This window comes from Penicillium argentinense, assembly GCF_028826775.1.
Source record: "Penicillium argentinense strain IBT 30761 chromosome Unknown utg000009l_segment0_segment0, whole genome shotgun sequence".
Taxonomy (NCBI): Eukaryota; Fungi; Ascomycota; class Eurotiomycetes; order Eurotiales; family Aspergillaceae; genus Penicillium; species Penicillium argentinense.
In genome coordinates, this window is record NW_026622668.1 from 1637413 (window position 1) to 1658350 (window position 20938).

Sequence of the window (20938 nt, forward strand, 5' to 3'; positions counted from 1 at the left end):
TGCGAACACCTATCAGTAGGACTTGCAGCGCCGTATCTTACGGTGTTTTGGTTTTGGTTGATAACAATTATTCACTTCTTATAGATTAACTGCGAGTCAAGCAGGACATTAATCTCCTGACTGTGGAAGAATGATTGAGTATCTAAGTTTCTATTACCTAGGCTATAATAAGTCATCAAGCTGTGCTATATATTAATAAAAATGAAGAAGACTCGCCTTGGATTGTAAAAAAGGTGACGGTAAAACTGCCGCCTCGGGAAGCGATCGGCTCCCGAAGCCCAGCTTGAGTTAGTCCCGCCGCCACCCTGAGCTGCACCCTGAGCAACCCGGAGCACTCCCGGAGCACGCTGATCGCTCACCGACGTCAGCCTTTCTTTCTTTGTTTCACTTCCTCCGAAGGTAAGCGTGTTGCTGCCTACGGCCGTTCCTAGGAGCCCGGGCGAAGAATTAAACGCGTGTCATCATGCTTCTACTCTAGTGCTTACTTTCGAGCTCATCGTCTGTCCACCATGATCTGCCATTCTGTGTAAGAAAGGAATCTGCCGTGAACTCACTCTGCGCTGCCTTGCTCTGCATTACCATAGTAATGTATGCTTTACTGGACTAGACCTCGGCAAGGACCGCAAGGGACCGGACCAGACCGCAGACCGGACCGCACCTGTGCGGTCTGGTGTGGTCTTGCGGTCCTACAAACAAATCAAACATAGAAAACCCCGTGATATGTATGATTTATGTAGAATCCGCAGGTATTTTTCAGTATTACTAATTTTATTCTTTATTAGTGTCGGGATATATCCTCCTGTCAGAACAAACTAGCGGTGACCCACTACTAGCGACTGATGGATATCATCCCTTGCTTGGTGTACGCTTCTTGTGCTGGGCTGTGGCCCCGGTGTTGTGACCACCGAAGGCCAGCGTGTGGGATCTAGGGGTGTTTTTCCAACTAGACTGAACATCTATCAACAGAATCAATTGACTATTTGCTTTGGAGCATACAAACTGTCCACTTAACTGTGTACACAGTACCTAGCTGGTGATACCAACAAACATTATTTTAATAAGTTTTTTCAGGCTGCCTGCAGCTTTTCTACCTCTTTAATAAAGTGACTCGCCTTTCGAATTCTGTGTCCGTAAAAGTAGAAGACAACAGGTATCAAGATGCACACTACCTCAACAATCCCCAGGATTGTACTTGCCCAATTCAAGCCCAGAGTCTTATACATTGATGGTCCCGCAAGCGGGAGGAATGCTCCCATGACACTGCGAGTGAGCATATTTCCTGCAAGCGCAGATGCGGCGTAAATGCCATAAGACCGGGCAATATAGTTTGAGGCGTAAATAAAGACGCATGCATTACCAATTCCAAAGGGAACACCGGCTAGGATGGGGACAATCCAGTGAACGTTTGGAGTACAAGTCCAGGAAAACCACAACTGGCCAATGGCTAAAAGAGTAGCACCAAAAAAGACGACGCTGACCATAGCCTCTGGTTGTACCATGCCGGTTTCTGGATCCTTGCGATGAAGATTGATCACTTTACGAAATAAAGGTTCGCATGCAATGGCGATCAAGACACCAACGCCTATACCGACGAACGGAAGACCACCGATGCCTGGCGACCACCCACGTTCATGTGAGAAAGCGATTGGATACGCGACGAAACATAGGTAAAGGATTCCATAAACAATCGCAACGTAGCCATCCCAAAATATACTACGAGGATGTTAGCCTTGGCTTTATAGCATGGAGGGAGATAGTTTACCATATCGGCTCTGTTAGGAGCATCACGAAAGGTCTCTTGAGATTGGTTCTCAGTGAAGATGTAAAGCCGACATCATCGTCATAGCGTGTCCACCATTTTGGGTCCTGTGTCTCCTTTCTTTTTCTTGCAGCGCGCTTTTTCAAGATCACGGGGGCGTATGTTTCTTTGACAGAGGCTAAAAGGACCAGGACCACACTCCCACTGATGAGGACAATCCAATTTGTCCACCTCCAGCCAAGATATTGGAACACAAACCCTCCTATGATTGGGCCATATACAGGGCCGTTGGTGGGGCCAATAGACCAGAAACCGAATGCTAAAGCACGGTGCTTATCCGAGACAATATCATTCACAGATGCTGGCGAGTTCGACATCAATGCACTTCCAAAGAATCCTCCAAAGGATCTGCTCACGAGGATTGAAGCAATGTTTTGAGCTAAAGCACTCGGCAACAATAAAAGCAGAAATATTATCATTGAGACAATATAGACTGGCCGCCGTCCCACAAGCTCGCTAAGTGGAGCAAAAATGATGCTGCCTATCCCCATTCCAAGAAGATAAGTGGTGACGCCAAGGAGAGCCACGATCTTCGAAACGCGAAAATCTTCTTGTAGTCCTGGAATCCCAGATGTGTACAGTGTGCTGGAGAGACTGACAACTGTAGTACCAAGACTCATAGCAGCGACAGTGAGGCCTTTGTACCAAAGCGGCCACAGGCGAGGATTTTCGGGGTCGTCAGAGTCCCAGTTAACTTCGAATTCCGGAGGTGCATGTATGCCGGCCAATTTGGAAATTGCTGGCTCGAGATGTGAGGCGAAGTAGGTTTCGGTGCCGACATCGAGGCTGTCAGTTTGTTCAGAGTCGTTGCGCAATGTCCCAGGATGATAGAGGTTGGGCATTGTGGTGCACTCTAATTGAGAACCACTGAACTGCCAAGAGATCTTTCCAAGTTAGTGGAGGTAGTAAAAGGAGTAACTCCATTTCGAAGATTTACCATTTATAGATATACACTTGGATAGTCGGCCTATCCCACTTGCTGGTTTATCCACGGATATTTATTTAGTTAACGTAATCCACTAGCAAGTGAGACACACGGGCGCGTGAGACAGAAACCGCGGTCGCGCCCCGGCGCGTCAACCTCCTCATTTCAACTACCCACTATGCCCCCAATTCGCAGTCAAAATCCTCAAAATTCTATCAACCAAGAAGGTAGGATCCAGCTCGCAATACAAGCCTTTCGGAACAAAGAATTTCGATCAATTCGCGAAGCTGCGCGCCGATTTCAAGTACCTACCGCAACTCTCCATCGCCGATACAATGGCAAACTTCATCGATCGGAAACCCGCGCCAGCAATTATAAATTGACTCCAACTGAAGAGGAATCGCTCCTACGGTGGATACTCTCTATGGATACACGTGGATCAGCTCCCCGGCCTTGTATGGTAAGGGATATGGCCAATATTCTACTAGCAGAGCGTGGTAGTCAGACTGTTGGAGTCAATTGGGTTTACAGATATACAGAGCGCTATGATGAGCTCAAATCGCGGTATTCTCGTCGATATAATTATGAGAGGGCAAAATGCGAAGATCCGAGGGTTATTAAACCATGGTTCGACCTTGTACGACGCACGATCGATGAGAATGGTATCCAACCTGAGGATATCTACAATTTTGATGAAACTGGCTTCGCAATGGGGCTTATAGCCACTGCGAAAGTCATTACAAGAGCTGAATACTATGGTCGGAGGTCAGTTCTACAGCCAGGGAATCGCGAATGGGTCACATCGATTGAATGTGTGAATTCAACGGGCTTTATACTCCCACCATGCATTATCTTCAAATCGTCAAAGTACCAACAATATGCATGGTTTGATGACCTACCCGACAATTGGAGAATCGAAATCAGTGAGAATGGCTGGACTACAGACGAAATTGGGCTTCGATGGCTAGAAAAGCTATTTATCCCTGCGACTACTAGTCGTACTAGGGGTAAATATCGACTACTAGTTCTCGATGGCCATGGCAGTCATTTGACCCCCCGTTTTGATCGATTGTGCGAGCAAAATGATATTATTCCAATCTGCATGCCTCCGCATTCGTCTCATCTACTACAGCCTTTGGATATAGGCTGTTTTGCCCCCCTAAAGCGCGCGTATGGGAGCTTGATTGAGCGCAAAGCACGGTTGGGGGTCAACCATATCGACAAGCTTGATTTCCTTGCAGCATTCCCACAAGCTCGCAAAGAGGCCTTTAAACCAGAGACTATTCAAAATGCATTCGTCGCAGCTGGTTTAGTACCATATGATCCCGATCAGGTCATTTCAAAGCTTGATGTTCAACTTCAGACACCTACCCCCTCAGGTAGTCGACCAGGGAGCCAATCGAGCGCGTGGAGCCCTAAAACGCCGGCAAATCTCAAACAATTGAATCGACAGGGCTCGTCAATCAAGGCACTGCTTAAGAAATGCTCGCAAAGCCCACCAACGCCTACGAATATAGCTATTGATAAGCTCCTCAAGGGCTATCAGCAATCATTGCATTCTAATGCAATCCTTCTAAAGGAAGTCCGCGATTTACGGGCTGAAAACGAGACACAAAAGCGAAAACGCAACAGAACGACTAAGCGCGTAGCTCATACGGAGGGTTTTACGGGCCAAGAAGCCAGGGAGTCGATGAACCAGGCTCATGAAGCTCCTAATACTGCCCCGGCGGAACCAGCTGCGTCAGCTTCCCAGCCAATTACACGCGCACCCCCGCGATGCAGCGACTGTCATCAAATAGGGCATAAAAGAACGCAATGCCCTGATAGGTCTAATAGATAGAAATTTGAAATCAATGGCGTTGTTGGTTTAATAAATTGGTTTGAAATTATAGTAGCTGGTTTTCTGTCTCACGGGCCCGTGTGTCTCACTCGCTAGTGGATTACGTTAGCGCCAACTGTAGAGTTATTCATCAAGTGGGATGACCGGTGGAACTTCATTGGTGACTTTCCTCGGGGCCCCACCGGAGCTCCTGGTCATTACCTTCTCTACCCTTTTTGCCTCCTTCACTTTTGTCATTTCACAAAGTTGTGAAATCCAAAGGTTTGCAAAAATTCTGCACAATGCCGCCTCCTGCCGATATTGTCCCCTTGTGGTTCCAATGTGACTATCCAAATTGCAATGCCAAATATCGGCGTAAAGAGCACCTGAATCGACATCGTAATCATCATGATAAGGAAATCAATCTCGTCTGTCCTTATTGTAAGAGCGTCCTGACCAGGAAGTGAGTGGTTTCTTCGATCCCGTGGGAAGACTTTCAAGTCAGAGAGTAATCAGTGACCTGTTGCGACGCCATATCCGGACTTACCATCCGCAGAGAGAACCGCCGCCGTCTCGAAAATTTAGGGCATGTAGTGCATGTCATGCACGGAAAGTCCGTTGTGAAGGTGTATTACCATGCAATGCCTGTCAACATCGCGGCGTCCTCTGTGTGCCTAGCGGTGGTGAAACCGTAGGCAAACAATAATTTTCGATCGATGATCTCTGTCCTTTGCCGGCTGTTTCCGCGATTAATGATTCCGTTTCTGGCGCTCCCCGGTGGATTGCTCATGACTATATTGATATTTACTTTGATAATTTCCATCCAAGGTGGCCGTTTCTCCATCGAAGTACATTTGACTTCGCCAAGGAACCTTGTGTACTTGTTCAATCCGTTGTCGCAATCGGACTTTGGGTGAAAGGGACTCAGGAGGCACGAGACGCATCAATACGTCTACACAATAGACTATGTTCCGCATTTGACGCTCAAATGGTGAGAAGAAGAAGCATTATAACGTTGATTGCACATAGAATTGTGTGTTGATATCATCCTTTTGCTCTAGGACCAATGGTGCATCTCCAACTCGAGTCTACGCCGACACACAAATACCTCGTGGTCTATAACGTCATTTCAAAGCCTGCTCTTGAATACCATCCTTTCTCTTTTCATAGCAAGAGAGAATGCTAATACAGATTTGAGCATGCGATGCCGATTACCAGACGACAGATACGACCTCTTGGCTGCTAGAATGGCAAAGCCTTGATAAATGTGAAGAAACAGGAGTGTTACATTGGTTGCCCGGTCTTTTACCGGAAACCCATGTTTCTATAATACTACATATATAGTCTTGCTCTCTAATCGGCCGTACAAATTTTCAATTCAGAACCAGTTATATTAGAGACTTTTATACCATTTTGAAAAATACCTTTATAATATTTTTCTGTCAAAAAATGTAGCCACATTGGGCCCGCACCATCGTCACCCCGAGGTCCACATCCACCGGTTAGGAAGTCATGTATTATGTCATTCATCTTTAGATCCCTGCCCAGGTGGGATGGCCGTGAAATGATCGCCCCAGCCTGTCCGGGTGGGATGCCGACCCGTGTGGGATGCCGACCCGTGTGGGATGCCGACCCGTCCGTGATTCTTTGTTCCCCGCAAAACCAATGGAATTTCTAAGCAAAAGCGTACCTAAGTACAACGTACCTCCATATAAACACATATAAACCCACTCTTCTTTTTAATATCCAAAAGTTTTACTGCATCGCAATCCAATCTTCCATTTTCCAACAAAAACCTCTTTACTCTACAATGTCTTCTTCCGCTCAATCCTTCCGTGAGATCGTCGGGATTCCCCGCTCCTCAGCTTCCCCGCATGACTCAACCCTCATCATTATAGACGCCCAGAACGAATACGCCACAGGGGCTCTCAAGACCGAAAACATTACAGAAACCCGAAAATCCATTGCCAAACTACTGGAACGGTACCGTCAAGCCAGTAACGGCAAGAACATCGTGCACGTCGTCCATGAGGTGCCCGAAGGCGCACCCATCTTCACGCCAAACACCCCCTTGGCACAAGAATTTGAAGAACTCGCTCCCAAAGCGGGCGAGAAAGTGGTCACCAAGAACTTTCCTAGCTCATTCGCAGAGACCGATCTGCATGCCTATCTGCAAGGTCTAGGCGATGTAGGAAAGAAAGTCGTGTTGGTTGGCTATATGGCGCATGTCTGTGTCTCCACCACTACCCGAGCGGCTGCTGAGCTTGGATATGATGTGCTCGTTGTGAGGGATGCAGTTGGTGATAGGGATATCCCTGGTGTCAAGGCTGAGACTCTGGTGTCTGTTGTGTTGAGTGAGCTGGCGGATGGTTTCGGGACTGTCGTCTCCGAGGCAGATATTCGTGCATAGGCAACTGATGCAATCTGAAACCGCATGGACTGTTGGATAATATTTACCTCGAAGGCTTACTGTATGAAGGACCGTTCGGCAAGTACACAGCATTGCTCTTATTGGCGCCACTTGGATGTCAAACGATGCGGTTAGACATGGCTTGGAAATAGGTGAACGCTGTTCAACAGTGTCTATATCTACATTGTAGTAAAGGAGATCATAACGCATGAAAAACTCAGTATGCCGATCTTGTAGAACTGCGTAACTATGAAGGAGACAAAAGGTAGACTGGAAGAGTCTGATACTATGGTGCAGTTATGTGGCCAATGGGAGATATCAACAAAAGGCTAATGAGATTTAGAAAACAGCTCTACTTTGGACCTTGACCAATAGGATCCCTGACTCGGGTACCAGATGCATATCTAACACATTTAGACGCCAGAAGCGGCTTAAATGGGTCGAAACTGCAAGGCTGATTATTTCCGGAAACAACTCGGCCTTTGGTCTATGGACACAATCCCTGCATTGCCTGCATAGCCTGTTCAACCCCCCTCTCAAGCGTTACAGTTGTTCCCTCCCCCAGCGCATCGTTGACATCCTGTCTCTACTTCGCGCTCAAGCATGCAGTCCTTGGCTCGCAGCTTACGACTCTCATCCAGAGACGATCCTACGCGCGTGCCCGTCTGATCTAGCTCGCGAAGATCCTGGTTAGCTGCTTCCAGTTCGCGCCTATGTTTGCCTGGTGTCGTTGTTGATTTCAGACCCTGTACAGTGAAAATATGATATTGACTTAATTTCTGTAAATGGAAAAGCGCGAGCAGTATATATTATGGTCGCAGGACTCACGGTGTATGGTTGGGTCAAGAGATTGCCTTGCAGTGAACCCAGGGGTTGGCAGATCACCTGTTTACACATCAAAACCTTTCATGACTTTCCGACACTAATGCTGCTAATGACCCCCTTCAACAATGTATTTTCTCCTCTCTGTACCAATTCTTTCAACAACTCGAAACTTGATTAAACTAACGATTCTTTCGACGTCGCCCTTCAACGACTACCTCCAAAGTCTTCTTCCAAAGTCTTCCTCCAACGTCTTCTCCTCCCTTAAATTGAATCCTCCTGCGGTGCTTTTGATTATCTATCCAACAATACTATAAAACTCATTCTGCTAATAAACCCTTCTGTTGATAAATTTCAACGACCACCTAAAATTATTTTTCCAATGGCCCCTTCAACTATCCCCTCCAGTTAGTTCCAACAACTTCTTCAATCGAATGCTCTGACATTGATTTAATGATTCCTTCACCGAACCTGAGATTAAACAACTTCAATGACTACCCGGAATTCTTTCCCTCAACGGCCCAAAAAATATTCTCATAACAATCCAGAATTTATTTTCTCAGCGACTACCTTAATTGATTACCTTCAACTGTATTTTCCAACGGCTCCTTGAAGTGATACTGTTCAAAGACTTCCTCTCACTAAACCTTCCAGCAGCTCCCCAGAATGATTTTTTAACGCCTCCTGATTCTTCTTCGAATTGATCCCCGCAATAAGGTCCTTGCCCAGTTCCCTTCTTGCCCTTCAACGACTTTTCGCGCTTATTTTTCTTTGGTGACTCCCAGCAATAGCCTTCAATGATGGCAAATGCCGATGAAAATCTAGAGCTTCACTACCATCCAGAGTCTTACGTCCTACGAAAATCGTCACCCAGAAGGCTTGCCATTGTCGGTCGCGTTTCCGGAAGTCATGGCCAAAAGCAGCAACGAGAAGCGTGCTCAACTGAAACAGCGATGTCGAGAAGCTGTGGCGGCCCACATTTGTGGGTGGTCGCCGTTTCATACTCGCTCCGCCAGAAGGAATGCTAAAGGCTTCAGATGACCGCCTCGGTCTCGTCATTGCACCCAGCCAGGTCCGTCTCTAGCCACCGGTCTAGGACAGATATGCATGGTCAGTCACGTCCTCCAATGCTTCTCTCTTGAGGAATGCAGCGGAAGCCTGGACTTTCTCCAGGCCATCTGCAAAGAACACGGCCGGTCGCTCAAGGCCGTCTGACGGCTCCGGAAACTCTCCAGAACGGACTGTTGCAGGTAGCAGAAATTCCAGAAAAACGGAATTTGTGCGTCTGCTTTTGTCTGAGTAGATGCATACATGCCTTGCTGAACAGACGGAAGGACCTCTTGGAGCCAGGCAGCAAGGAGAATGTGTCATTCACAGTGAGGATCCAATAGGCAACGAATCATGCATGGATTCAGCTGAGCGCCCTGGAGGGGCGAGGCAGATTTCAGACAATCCAGCAAGACAGGTTCCACGGAGAATTGAGCGAGGCGCTGGGTGTCGGTTCAAGGCGGTGGCAGAGCTTTCGGTGATTCTGATCAATAGCAAAAATGCCTTGACTGCAAAGAGCAGGAAAGAGAAGGCAAAGGAATATGGGCGCTGTTGGATTTAATATTAGGCTAGAATCGGAAATTTTCCACGTCTCTAGTTTTGGCCATGCTGGCATAGCAGTACCTGTCAAGCTTCTCAATCGCGGCAGCCCAGTCCCAATCAGAAGTAGTCGTGAAGCTCGTGCGATAGATAACATCCCCCCACGGCCAACCTCTAGCATAGAGATCCTAGTCCCGAAAGAATCGAGAAGTCCATTTATTACAGACATTGGACCATTCTGGCATTTTTTTTAATTCGCTTTCTTGTCTGACAGGGGGTTTGCTCACGTGGAACTTCGGATGAGCGCCATGGTGTAGCCCATGAGTCGTCGTGAAAGGGGTCCATGTTTTCTGACAAGATCGAGTGAATCAAGTAATAGGCCTGCTACCTTGCTTAATATAGGTAGTTCGGTCCGCTGGACTTGTCTCAGCTGAGAGTTCGCTAGTTCACTGATGTCTTGGCGACTGAGTCACTATATGGCGACAGGCCGGAGAACACCGTTATGGGCTTTTGCGTGCTCCAATTTCCCAGTCGACGGCAGAGAAACGAGGCCAGGAAGTAGGTCAGGACGACATACCGATGGGCAACCGAGAGCCAACCATTCCCAGAAGTTATATGCAACTTCCAATCACATGCACGATCAGGCAGTCAGGCAGTCAGGCAGTCAGGCAAACAAGGAGCGAAAAACGGCCTCCTTCTAGCCGTCTCAAACTATACTGAGGGTCGAAGTGTGACCCTTGAAGGGTCGCGTGCGTGTGAGACCGAGACCTAATAGATGTAATATAAGACAACATTGTTTCTTAGAGCAGGGAAGCTAGATACAATGTGCGTAACCTTTCATCCTGCTAGACCACTCTTCTCCACCCGACTGATTTTGATTATCATCCCAATCATCCTTAAAGGGGAATCTTTCACAGTAGCACAAGTTGTTATAGATTGATGACCAAAGTTAGACTGATCATGGCTTCCTGTATAGTAGCATTAGACATTTCTGGTTCCTTGAAAATTAAAGCAAGAGCAACTTACCAGGGTATTTATAGCTAACCCGAAATAGAGCCGAAGGCGTGCATTGGAAGGCTACCCAAATTAAGGCACTTGTCCTTAATAAACTCATCACTCCCACCGTCCGCCCACCAGGAGGCACTTGCAGCATCCTCCGTGAAGCAAGCAGCTCCAAGGAAAAAGGTTGCTCTCTGGTGATAACCCCCATACTCTAACACTCGAAAAGATTTCGTCTCAGGGATATTAGAATCCCTACACGTATTGTCCCACACATTAACCTCCTTGGCATCCCCAGTGCAGTCTTCGCCAGTAAAGGCGCGGATCTTGTATGAAAAAGCCCCAGAGATAAGGCAGAAGAGTGGGAAGGTCTTTCCGAGATGCATGATTGCTGATAAATACTATGCTCAGTAGTAGATGGTTATAGGAAGTTATTGAGTTGGGATAAAGGGGGAACTCAAAGGCTAGAAATATCTAGTTTGTCTCTTTTATATCTAAAAGCGTTTGGTGTTTGGACGCCTAGCCATCTAAGCCATCCTTGGCGTTTGGACGCCTAGTTATCTAAGCCATTCTTGGCGTCGGAATGTGTTGAATTAGTTGATATGAAGCGCTAAAGCTAGATTTGATTCAATCTAACTAGGGCAATTGCTGCGCCAGGCATGGACCTTAGCAATATAGGCACACCACCGTAGGCCTGAGTAACAACAGGCCCGATAATAATAGTAGGACAATTGCTGTTTACGAAAAGCTTAAAAAGAAGGGTGTTCTTTGAGGCCTTTCACAGTGCCACGACCAACACGATACACTACTTGGTTTAGCGTAAGAGGGTGAATCCGTACGGAATTATGTCTATCCGTATGTGCGATGCAGAGGTAGTCAAAATAAGATGGATTAGAGACTTGTCGTCACTCTCCTCTAAGAGCAGTTCCACGACATCCAGGTTCTTGTGAGAAGATGCAACTCGAGGAGTATTATTGTCGTTGACGTACATTGTATTAACATCAGCACTATACTCCAAAAGCGGCTGCACAACCTCCCTACGTCCCCCGTACAAGAGCAGCTAGGAGAGTGCTACCGTAGATCCCGCTCCGCTCGTTGACTTTAGCTCCTTTCTCTAACAGCAGCTGAACGATTTAGCGTTCCGGCGGCCCCGCGATCTGGGATCAAAGCTCATCTCCGGCTGGTCGCCAGTAGATGAGGATGAATTGAACATACCTGGCACTCAACAAAGTGGCCTATACGTGCCTTGGCCATGATGGGAATAGTGACGGCTTCCATGATCTCCTTTATCATGCCGGGGTCGGACATGCGGAATCTTTTAGCTTGGATTCTATTTTCAGGGCAGAAATTGTATCCAATCGAGTACCGATAGCAAGCCCAGAGTCCAGGCGAAGGTATGGAGCAATCGATACCGCACAGGTCGATTATATTTTTCAGTGCTTGAACTGAGGAATGTTAAAAATCAGACTCAACTAACATTGATGCCTAGGTTACCATATCACTCTTGGACTGCCATATCCTGGCTCGCCTTTTCTCCATTGAAACGGAACAGTTACAAATTCACCAGACAGATAATATTATGCCAACAGGAATATTAACTACTCCTAATTTTAAGTCAACATAAAATTAGCCTAGTGTTGAACTTCAAACTACTTGAATTTCCCAGTCTTCAGATATCCCAAGTGCTTGTGTCCTCCCATCCTTTGTTGGTCATTGTAAATGCCAGAAAGCCAGGGCGCCTGGCATTCTCTGTTGGCCTTGTGTTGCTATTGTGGGAGCAAACACAGGAGGTGCAATGCACGCTTGGTTGGTCCGCTACCTCCGTTCCAGAAGAAACAGAGGGGTTTCTTGCTTTGGGGAAGAGCTCTGCAGCCCTTCAGCCAGTCAACTTGGACGCCTTGGCGCCGCATTCTTTTTACCACCGAAATATCCTCCACACCCCGAAGCGCTGGCATGCAAGATTAGATAATTAGTGTCTGAGCAACTGAGCCACCTTTTGAGTAATCTTGTGCATGAGTATTCTGCGCCATGCACCTATCAAACCGAGATACGGCCATCAAATGATTCCATGTCTTCTTCGGTGGCAGAAAAGTCTTCTATACAAAGACATAGCCTACCTTACCCTAGAGTCCCGCCATACCAGTGACCCGACACTCCCCCTTCATTGCAACATCCATCCACATAATTTCAAAACAAACAGATACAGAACTTCAAGTCGGATTGATTGTCTTATTTAATTCCTTACTAATGAAAGACCTTGGTTTAAAAGATGTATTCAAATAACGCTAACAGCACCATAATCCAAAACAATGGCAGAAAGTCCAAATAGAACGGTGCAAACGATTATTGCTGGGCCGAAAATGCGCCGTGACGAAAGAGTAGTCGTCCCTGCCACCGGAGAAGACATGGAATCATTTGATGGCTCTATCCACTGCGATGCTATTTGCACTCCCTCTCTTGTTCTGAGACTGATCAAGTCCGCCAGACGCTGGATTCGACCGATAGCCGCTTCCCGTTCGTCAGACCTTGCGATGCAAAGGTATCGAGAGCCTCTGATCAGCTCCTCGAGCGCCGCAGGCAGTATTTCAGAGTGGGTCGTGGCAGGCCACTTGTTCAGCGCCTCCTGCTCGAGACAGGCCAATGCCCCTTCAAGGGGGATTTCAGCGAGTTGTTCGTTTTTGGACGCAAGGCCTACAACCACGCGGAAACAATCGACGTGCGAGACGACCCCCTCTGCAATAATATTATCCGCCTGGTCGTCGCTGTCCTTGGTCGTTGTCGTTGCTGCATCAAAAGGAACGACATGATACACATTCCCCTCACGCACGCCTGCGACCTTACCGGCCTGAATAACCGCCAGACCATCATCCCCCTCCATCTTCAAATGCAATGCGTCGGAGCCCATCTCCTTCAGCGAAAAGTGACACCGCGTTGCAGGGCCCTCGACCTGCGGGCGCTGGAGCGGAAACTTCGCATTAACCAGTTCCCTCACCCTGAGCACCGTCGTGCGCCAGGAGACGCTATTGCTATGGCCCTTCGCCTCCCCAAGCACCCTGATCAACGCATCCGACAGGGCGCCCGTCCATTTTCCGTCTGAATACTCATACTCCCATACTGTCTCTGCGGTTGCAGCCGCTGCGATCCTCACGGCGTGTGGATTTCCCTCGACGTATTCTTGTCGACCCGCGCGTCCACCACCACCGCCACCACTGAGGCTTCATATGCGATTGTGATTGTGATCCTTCGCCTGAAGTAGCCTGTCAATAGACCGTTCGATATCGCGATAATACCGCGCACCCTGCAGACTCAGATTCTTCGGCGTCGCGTTGCCACCACACGACGGCTCCCGCGCCATTCTACCAGAATGACAACAATCTAAAATGACAGTGATATTGCGCGTCTGGTCCGTCGTGTCGCGGAGGAGGTACGAGATCTCGATCTCAGTGATCCCGCGAAATTCATAAGGGGTCGACTGGTCAAAGTCAACTGGGACGAGGAACTGGTAGCGCCACTGCTGCTGGTCTTTATCCCCCGACTTATTCACATTCTTATTCCTATCCTTATTCTCCTCGGCGGCATCACCACTCTTCGCCACCCCTCCATGACCCGAATAATAATATAATACGAGGGTTCCCCCCTGTGGTTGGGCACTATGATTCGCAGGTTTACATGACTCTAGCAATTTTAGTAGAATGCTGCCTACAACCAATACAGCGACAAATCCATGTCCCTAGATTGGCGGTCGCGCTTTGCTCGTTCGATTTCATCGAACAGCGCTGGAAATGCTTGCTCGCACTCCCCTTGGTCCAACAATAAATTATCCTTGTCCCTTTGGTAATCCCATGTTCCGTTGAATAGTCCACCATAATGCAACTTTCGTCCAAGCACATTATTGCCCACGTTGCGAACAGTCACTGGTTGTCGATACCAGACGTAAGCCGCCAGAAGGAGGATCGATGTTAAGATAACGATAGCCCGACGTTTCGTAGTAGCCAAGAAGGCTTCTGAGTACGGACCGCACCACTCCATGAATTGATGCAATCGGGAAAGAAGATGAAGGGGCGCAATCAGCAATAAGTGTCGAACACTCGGTCCAACTGGCGACCGGCGGAACCGCAGGGTAAGCGTCCATTAATACCTAATAGATAACGTGCTTGTAATGTATTGAAATTATTGTTTAATTGGCCAAGAAAGGATGTGGATCTGCACCCGAGCGCAGCCACGACGTGGGGGCCAAATGCATGGGACAGGAGAAATACCCACTGTACGAATGACTCGCGTGATGATCCTCAGATCCGAGAGATGTATGGCCCACCAAACTGTACGGTCGCTCTTGATGACCAGTTGGTACGCCCTTGGCCAGATCTTGAGGGTAGTGTGAAGCGGATGTATTTATACAGGTGCAGTTGCTTTTAAAGAACTCCAATGTTTCTAACATCTAATAATTCCGATCGAACCGAATTATTTTTGACTTTCCATCATTATTTTGGCGGCCCGAGCCGAGACCTTCCCGAGACAGTCGGAGGGCGTAAAGACTACTCGGTCGCGCGGTTTTATATTGACCCTACCAAATCGCCCTAGTTTATCAATTGTTCACATATTGGGCAATGAATGAATATTTATGAGTGCCAAACCATCAGACGTGGATTTCGCAAGTTATGAGAATATAAGGCCTCGTGCGGTGAATGTTGATCAAGGAGCCAATCAGATTTAGGCAAAGTACCCGCTATTAACAACTTCCTCCAGTAGTTGCTTAGACATGTTATCGATCATAATATAATCATGAGGAGGTTTAAGCTCGTTTCAAGGCAATTTTTCCAGCCGTGAGGTCTTCATCGAGGTTTACGAGGGCGATTCAATGTGGGATGGAAGTGGCATAGTAAAGGTAAACAATCCTACACTGTGCCCAGCAAAGCTAACCCACACTTTCCATAACATTTCTAGTTTTGAGTCCAAAAATCTAGAAACCGCGCTGTCTAAAAAATATCCTCTGAAAAATCGACTACTTGCGCCTTTTCAAGAACTTCTACACTTCGTATAAATTCTTGATGCACAGGGTCATCGCGGACATAGCACTCTCGATCCGTGGCTCTGGCAAATTCGACGACGAAGGCATGAGTGATATCATTCTGTTTCCCGGAGCGAATGGCAAGTTCAGTATAACACTGATAGTAATTACCAGAAGGCCCGTTCACTTTATATAGAGGATCTCCACTTCGAAACAAATGACGCACTTGAATTCCTTGAATTGAATTGTCTATTCCGCCAGATGATTTCTTGATGTATGGCTTCTGAGGCGAAGGATGTAAACATTTGTCTTTGAGTGCAAGCATGCGGGTACAGACCTTTATTTTTCTTTTCGTTAAAAACCTTGTTTCTCCCTCCTAAAGTGATGTTTTTCTGGGCAAAACGCACACATCCTTGACCACGTCTGCAGTAACGCCTGGCTTGAATTGGAAAAGAACGAGATGAGTTATGGACAGGTCGAACAGTAAATTCTCTTCTGAATTAATGGCAACAGAGAGCTGTGACAAACCGGAAAAAGAAGCACGGATATGCGATGAGAAGCGATGGGAGACTCTGCGAGCCAAGGTGTGAAGACAGATGGAAGCATGTATGCCCCCCAAACGCGAATATTCCGGAAACGAACTGGAAACCGCTGACGATAGAAGCGCTTTGTCACCACCCCTGGAAAAGCCCGGGCTCTACCTCGATGAGATGACTGTCTTCCTCTGGGAAGAATTCCAAACTATGGTCACGATCGCTAACATCAGATGAGCTCTTGTTGCCAAGGGCTGGAAACCTCCCAGCAACGCGTAAAGGAGCGAAACTCCGATTTGCGAGACTATTACCTACACAACCTGTCAGACTTTCTATAATATCACCTGATATATGTTTGATGAATCTGGATATGATAAATGGGCTGGGTTTATGCGGACTGGCTGGGCGCCACTTGGCAGAACGCCTTTGAAGGTAACGCAGTTCCACCGGGATCAGCGGTATCAGATACCTGCCTACATATGCCCAGGATGGGATCGTTCTCTCGCAAATTTTTCGCGGCTCCACGGATGCTGTCGTATTTGAGGACTTCATAGCCCAGCTACTCCAGCATTGTGGATGATGGCCGGAGCTTAATTCTGCACTGGTAATAAACAATGCATCGTTCCATTACTCAGAGTCACTTGCACATATGTGTACGGAAGCGGGGGTGAAGTTGATTTATTTTCCACCTTATTCATCAGATTCAAATCCGATTGAAGAATTTTTCGCTGAGCTCAAAGTTTCTTTATTTAAACGTCACTGGAGCTACTATGAAAGGGATACCGATCAAGGCTTTGACGTCTTCCTCGAATGGTGCATTAATGTGGTCGGCGCAAAAGAAGAAAGTACTCAAGGCCATTTTCGCAATGAAGGCTCGAAGATACAGGTTTTTGGTGGGTAAAGGCGGGCAGATCAATGGTGTGAAGAAGTAAATGTCTTTCAATCTTGAAGAAGCGAGTTTGTTGATCGTCTTGATTGCACTACACTGACGTCCCGTCTATCTTTTGTGCTTGTCTGGCTGTTTCTGTGTTTGGATTGGCTCTCGGTCATCCTCATTGATTGCGCTGGGAGATTCTGTATCTTCCGTCCGGCTCTGTGGTTTGTGTGCCCTTGGAAGTGGTTCGAGGTATGGGTAGTATATACACGGTTACTAGGCTTTGCCCGCTTTGTGGGGAATCCAGTTAAAGGATTCATCATATCGAAGACTTTTCAAAGAGAATGCTATGACCATAACGAGTATCATCATTGTAGTACCATAAGTAGACTAGAACCGAGCTAAGTCTGCCACTCCATCTTCCGCATCAACATAAAACTCTCAAAACTAAGACCTCTCCAAACATCCTTGCCTTCTTCATCTTTTTTATAAAACTCAGGCTCAAAATCACTAACAGAAGCCCACTCTCGAATCAATCTCCTCCAATAACAAACCTGCGCAGACTGCGTCAAGTACCTCTCCCGAAAGATGCGAACATTATTATCCGCAATGCGCTTCGCCTCCCCATCATGCTTCCTCAACCAAGATATCTTCTCCTCAAGATCCTCCCAATCCCGCCGAACTTCGACAAAGTTCTGCTCCGGACCATCTCCTTTCATAAGATGATAAGTATGCTGGATCCAATCCAAAGTATGCGAAACAACCACACTCCGACACATCTGCAAATATTTCAACCGGCCCGAATAACTATTCCCCTCCGTCTGCGCAATAAACTTATACCCACAATGCTGCGGCATTGTCTTATAATCATTCTTCATACTCTCATCATCACCCCACCCCAACTCCTTAACATCAGCCCACTTCTTCCCCGCCGTGACGGACAACAACTTATCCCGAATCTCAGGCCCCATTCTCGCAACGCCGCGCCAGAATAATATTGCCGGTTTGGACGCCCACTTCGTTACGCTGTTTCGCTCGTCCTGTTCGATTTTCATAAGGATCTCCTTCGTCGATCCCGCTTTTATCTCCGGCCAGGACCAGAACCCGAAGTCTGGTATTAACCATATCAGTTCGTCGGTTGATTGTCGGGCGTAACCCCATAGTGCGACGGGCTCGATGCGGTCGTCTGTGTTGAAGGCGAATTCGATGTTGGGGAGAGGCTCCGGGGATGTTACGAGGGCGCGATTTATAGCGGCGAGCGTGGCGATTTCGCGGGACCAGATTGAGCCTTCTTTTGCTATTATGTAGAGCTTTGCGGTGAAAGTATTAACATTGTATTTCAGTTTTATGTTGATGGAAGAGGTAATCATAAAGAAGAGGGAAGGTCCGGGGGGAGGGTGGAGGAGGACATACCTGCATATCATAAATCATCGCCCTAATAAAACCATTCTTCGGCTGAATCGAATCAAGCTCAGCAATGGTAATCGGCCTCGAGGCCCTAACTTTCTTCGCCCGCTCAATCTCAACAAATAATTCCGGGAACGCAGCATCGCACTGGCCCGACGTTAGAAGCAAATTATCCCGATCACGAGGATAACTCCATTGCCCATCCAGCGGGATCTCTGTACTTGGCTTCGGGCTTGGTGGTGCCCAATTTTCCGATGTCGTGCTCGTAGTTTTGCTGAACTGGGGCAGGTAGAGCAGTAAGCCCAGGATGAACAGCATGCACGACACGAGAACCAGGTACTGGCGGTTCCGGGCGAAATTCATCATCTCAGGCGGCCCCTGATGATGGTTGTGGTTGTGGTTGTAGTTGTTTTGTCAGGGGGAGATCCATGAGGGATGTGACTTAATTCAATGCAGGTGTCAGTTAGTATCTTAGGTAATGGGTTAAAAATGGGTCATTTAGGGGCCAGCTTCTGATCCTTGTTACAGTGGGTGGCCAAAATAACTCGTCTATCTCCAATTTCAGACCGCCTTTCTCTCGTCTCTACCGCCACACCGCCCTATCTCGCACGCGAGGTTATTCAGCACGCTTTAGAGCTGTGATTCTGTCAACTGAAAGGACTGTCCGGTTCTGAAAACTATCTGGGACATACGCTCTTATATACACTAGCGTACTGAATCAAAGTTTCAGTATCCCAACCCGGGACCTATTAAGCCTGTTCCACGCCGTACTGGCTGACCGAGCCATGGTAGTCAGTACCAGACCGTACCGCGTATTCTGTGCCGAATATCACAAAGCTATTACATGACCCTAATACCAAAGCACCTGGCAAACGCAAAAGATTGCATGACCCGGAGGTCACTCCTGTGGATGCGGGACGATCGCAGAGTTTGATTAAGAAGGGAAGATCTTGACCATCATCGCTTTTGCTTGTTTCATTATTTTGAATGGCGTTATTTATTTTTATGGTTTTATTTGTTTTGCTTCGTGACTTCACAAGTATACAAACCCTTAAATCTCCAGAAGTTCTTCACTCCATACTGGTTCAAGAGGTGTTCAATCATCTCTGGACCCGTTCTATGCATGGCAAGGCAGCGGAGTTGTATTAAAAGAAGACCGGATACCACAGCACCAAGTCTACTAGTGACTGTACTAGTTAATACGAGAAAGCTTAACTATAGTCTGGGCAATGGGGCCGTATAAGATGATGAGGGAGAACATTTGTAAAAATAGATGCATGAATTCAATTGCCGATACAGCAAACTCCCTAATCTAGATAGTAGGATACCAACAGTCCGGCCAGGTTCTTGTTGGAAGGCCTTTTTTGGCTAATGACTTTAAGTATCTCAGATGTTTCTCGACCCAGTTGCCAAAATGTTGAGAATATTTTCCACCTATGCTAGGCCCTCCTGCTTGCTTCTGACGAGTTCCTTCTTCTTCTTATAGTTTGTGTCATTGCCATTGATGATTCTTTTATCTTCCAAGTCGTCCAGGAGCTCAAGGACGTAGTCTTGACAATTATATCCCGCAAATTCATTGTGAATCGGTGCATTTTCGCTGCCTCTTTGATTGCAGAGATCTTTAGAAAGAAGTACCTCGCATAAATATATAAGCTCGGAAGCCCAGCGGATTTCCGGGCATCGGAAGCTCTCATTTCAAAGCGGTAGTTGGTGTCGATTAATTGCCCGGTCGGTGCCCTCTAGTATGCATAGAGGCGACAATATTTATCACGTAGGTCTTAGTTTCGTTCTCGGGCCTTAAATCGGACAGTATTTTGACCAGCCTTTGGATGCAAGAGCGTGGCTGATACTTAATGCTGTTGTTTAGATAGCGAAGTTGTCCTCGAGACTACTCGATCAGGTGATCGCATAAAGCTTCTAGAATAACTAGAGTGACGCTTTATGGTTTGACCCCCCTTACTAAGCGGGTTTTGACGCTGCCGAAGATTGTTATATTAGAGGAGATTCTCAGGAAGGTTCTTCTGTTGTAGCCAGCAGCCTGTGTCATCTGCGATACAAGGGTTCTGAAACCAACAACGACAGGAGGCAAACATAGGCAACGAATCATGCACGGATTCAGCTGAATGCCTTGGAAGGGCGAGGCAGATTTCGGACAATCCAGCAAGGCAGTTTCTACGGAGATGTGAGCGAGGCGATGGATGTCGGTGAAAGGAGGTAGCGGAGCTTGCCACAATTCTGATCAATAGCAAAAATGCCTCAACTGCAAAGAGCAGGGGAAAAGAGACAAAGAACTTTAGGGGCTATGGATTTGGTTAGCGGAGAGGGCGCGTAGAGCCACTGCAGAAGTAGGGATGAGAAGGCAAAGAAGACAACGGATTTTGGGGGCTGTTGGATGGAGAAGGAAAGGAGGGCGCGTAGTGATACACGCACGCCCGGGCGTGCTTAGGGACACATGGCGCTAAACCGAGTCAATAAGAACTAAACCGGAATAAGCTCCATCGATATGGTGTAAACGTAGATGACGGTGGGATGGCGACAACTTTCGGTGCGCACAAGAAGATAAAATCGTCGCATTTACACTTCGCGGATTTTTGGCCTGATTTAGTGCGGGCCATGGTGTTGGAACTTGGGCTCCGCACTATGCGGATCTTATCACTGCCCTAATTGGGAGGGCTAATCGATAATATGCGGTTGGCTCAAGATCTCTGAGGCGACCCTGACTATGAGCGCCCTTT

General features: G+C 47.4%; 6 protein-coding genes across 6 annotated transcripts; 3 read left to right on the top strand and 3 right to left on the bottom strand.

Moving 5' to 3' along the window:
* Positions 1 to 1067: 1067 nt before the first annotated feature.
* Positions 1068 to 2661, bottom strand: N7532_008221 (MFS transporter; the record flags this gene model as incomplete). The annotated part of the gene is made up of 2 exons (XM_056620713.1): positions 1068 to 1713; positions 1763 to 2661. The coding sequence occupies 2 exons, from the start codon at positions 2659 to 2661 to the stop codon at positions 1068 to 1070; spliced, it is 1545 nt and encodes a 514-aa protein (XP_056471519.1).
* Positions 2662 to 4865: 2204 nt separating this feature from the next.
* Positions 4866 to 5258, top strand: N7532_008222 (uncharacterized protein; the record flags this gene model as incomplete). The annotated part of the gene is made up of 2 exons (XM_056620714.1): positions 4866 to 5004; positions 5080 to 5258. The coding sequence occupies 2 exons, from the start codon at positions 4866 to 4868 to the stop codon at positions 5256 to 5258; spliced, it is 318 nt and encodes a 105-aa protein (XP_056471520.1).
* Positions 5259 to 5279: 21 nt separating this feature from the next.
* On the top strand, positions 5280 to 5825 carry N7532_008223 (uncharacterized protein; the record flags this gene model as incomplete). Its single annotated transcript, XM_056620715.1, has 3 exons — positions 5280 to 5411; positions 5432 to 5554; positions 5625 to 5825. 3 exons carry the CDS (start codon positions 5280 to 5282, stop codon positions 5823 to 5825), a joined length of 456 nt encoding a protein of 151 aa, XP_056471521.1.
* Positions 5826 to 6373: 548 nt separating this feature from the next.
* N7532_008224 (putative isochorismatase family hydrolase) lies at positions 6374 to 6973 on the top strand (the record flags this gene model as incomplete). The annotated part of the gene is made up of 1 exon (XM_056620716.1): positions 6374 to 6973. One exon carries the CDS (start codon positions 6374 to 6376, stop codon positions 6971 to 6973), a length of 600 nt encoding a protein of 199 aa, XP_056471522.1.
* Positions 6974 to 12656: 5683 nt separating this feature from the next.
* On the bottom strand, positions 12657 to 14410 carry N7532_008225 (uncharacterized protein; the record flags this gene model as incomplete). The annotated part of the gene is made up of 3 exons (XM_056620717.1): positions 12657 to 13596; positions 13651 to 14031; positions 14085 to 14410. The coding sequence occupies 3 exons, from the start codon at positions 14408 to 14410 to the stop codon at positions 12657 to 12659; spliced, it is 1647 nt and encodes a 548-aa protein (XP_056471523.1).
* A 2787-nt stretch (positions 14411 to 17197) lies between these two features.
* N7532_008226 (CAZyme family GT90) lies at positions 17198 to 18569 on the bottom strand (the record flags this gene model as incomplete). The annotated part of the gene is made up of 2 exons (XM_056620718.1): positions 17198 to 18106; positions 18210 to 18569. The coding sequence occupies 2 exons, from the start codon at positions 18567 to 18569 to the stop codon at positions 17198 to 17200; spliced, it is 1269 nt and encodes a 422-aa protein (XP_056471524.1).
* Positions 18570 to 20938: the final 2369 nt, after the last annotated feature.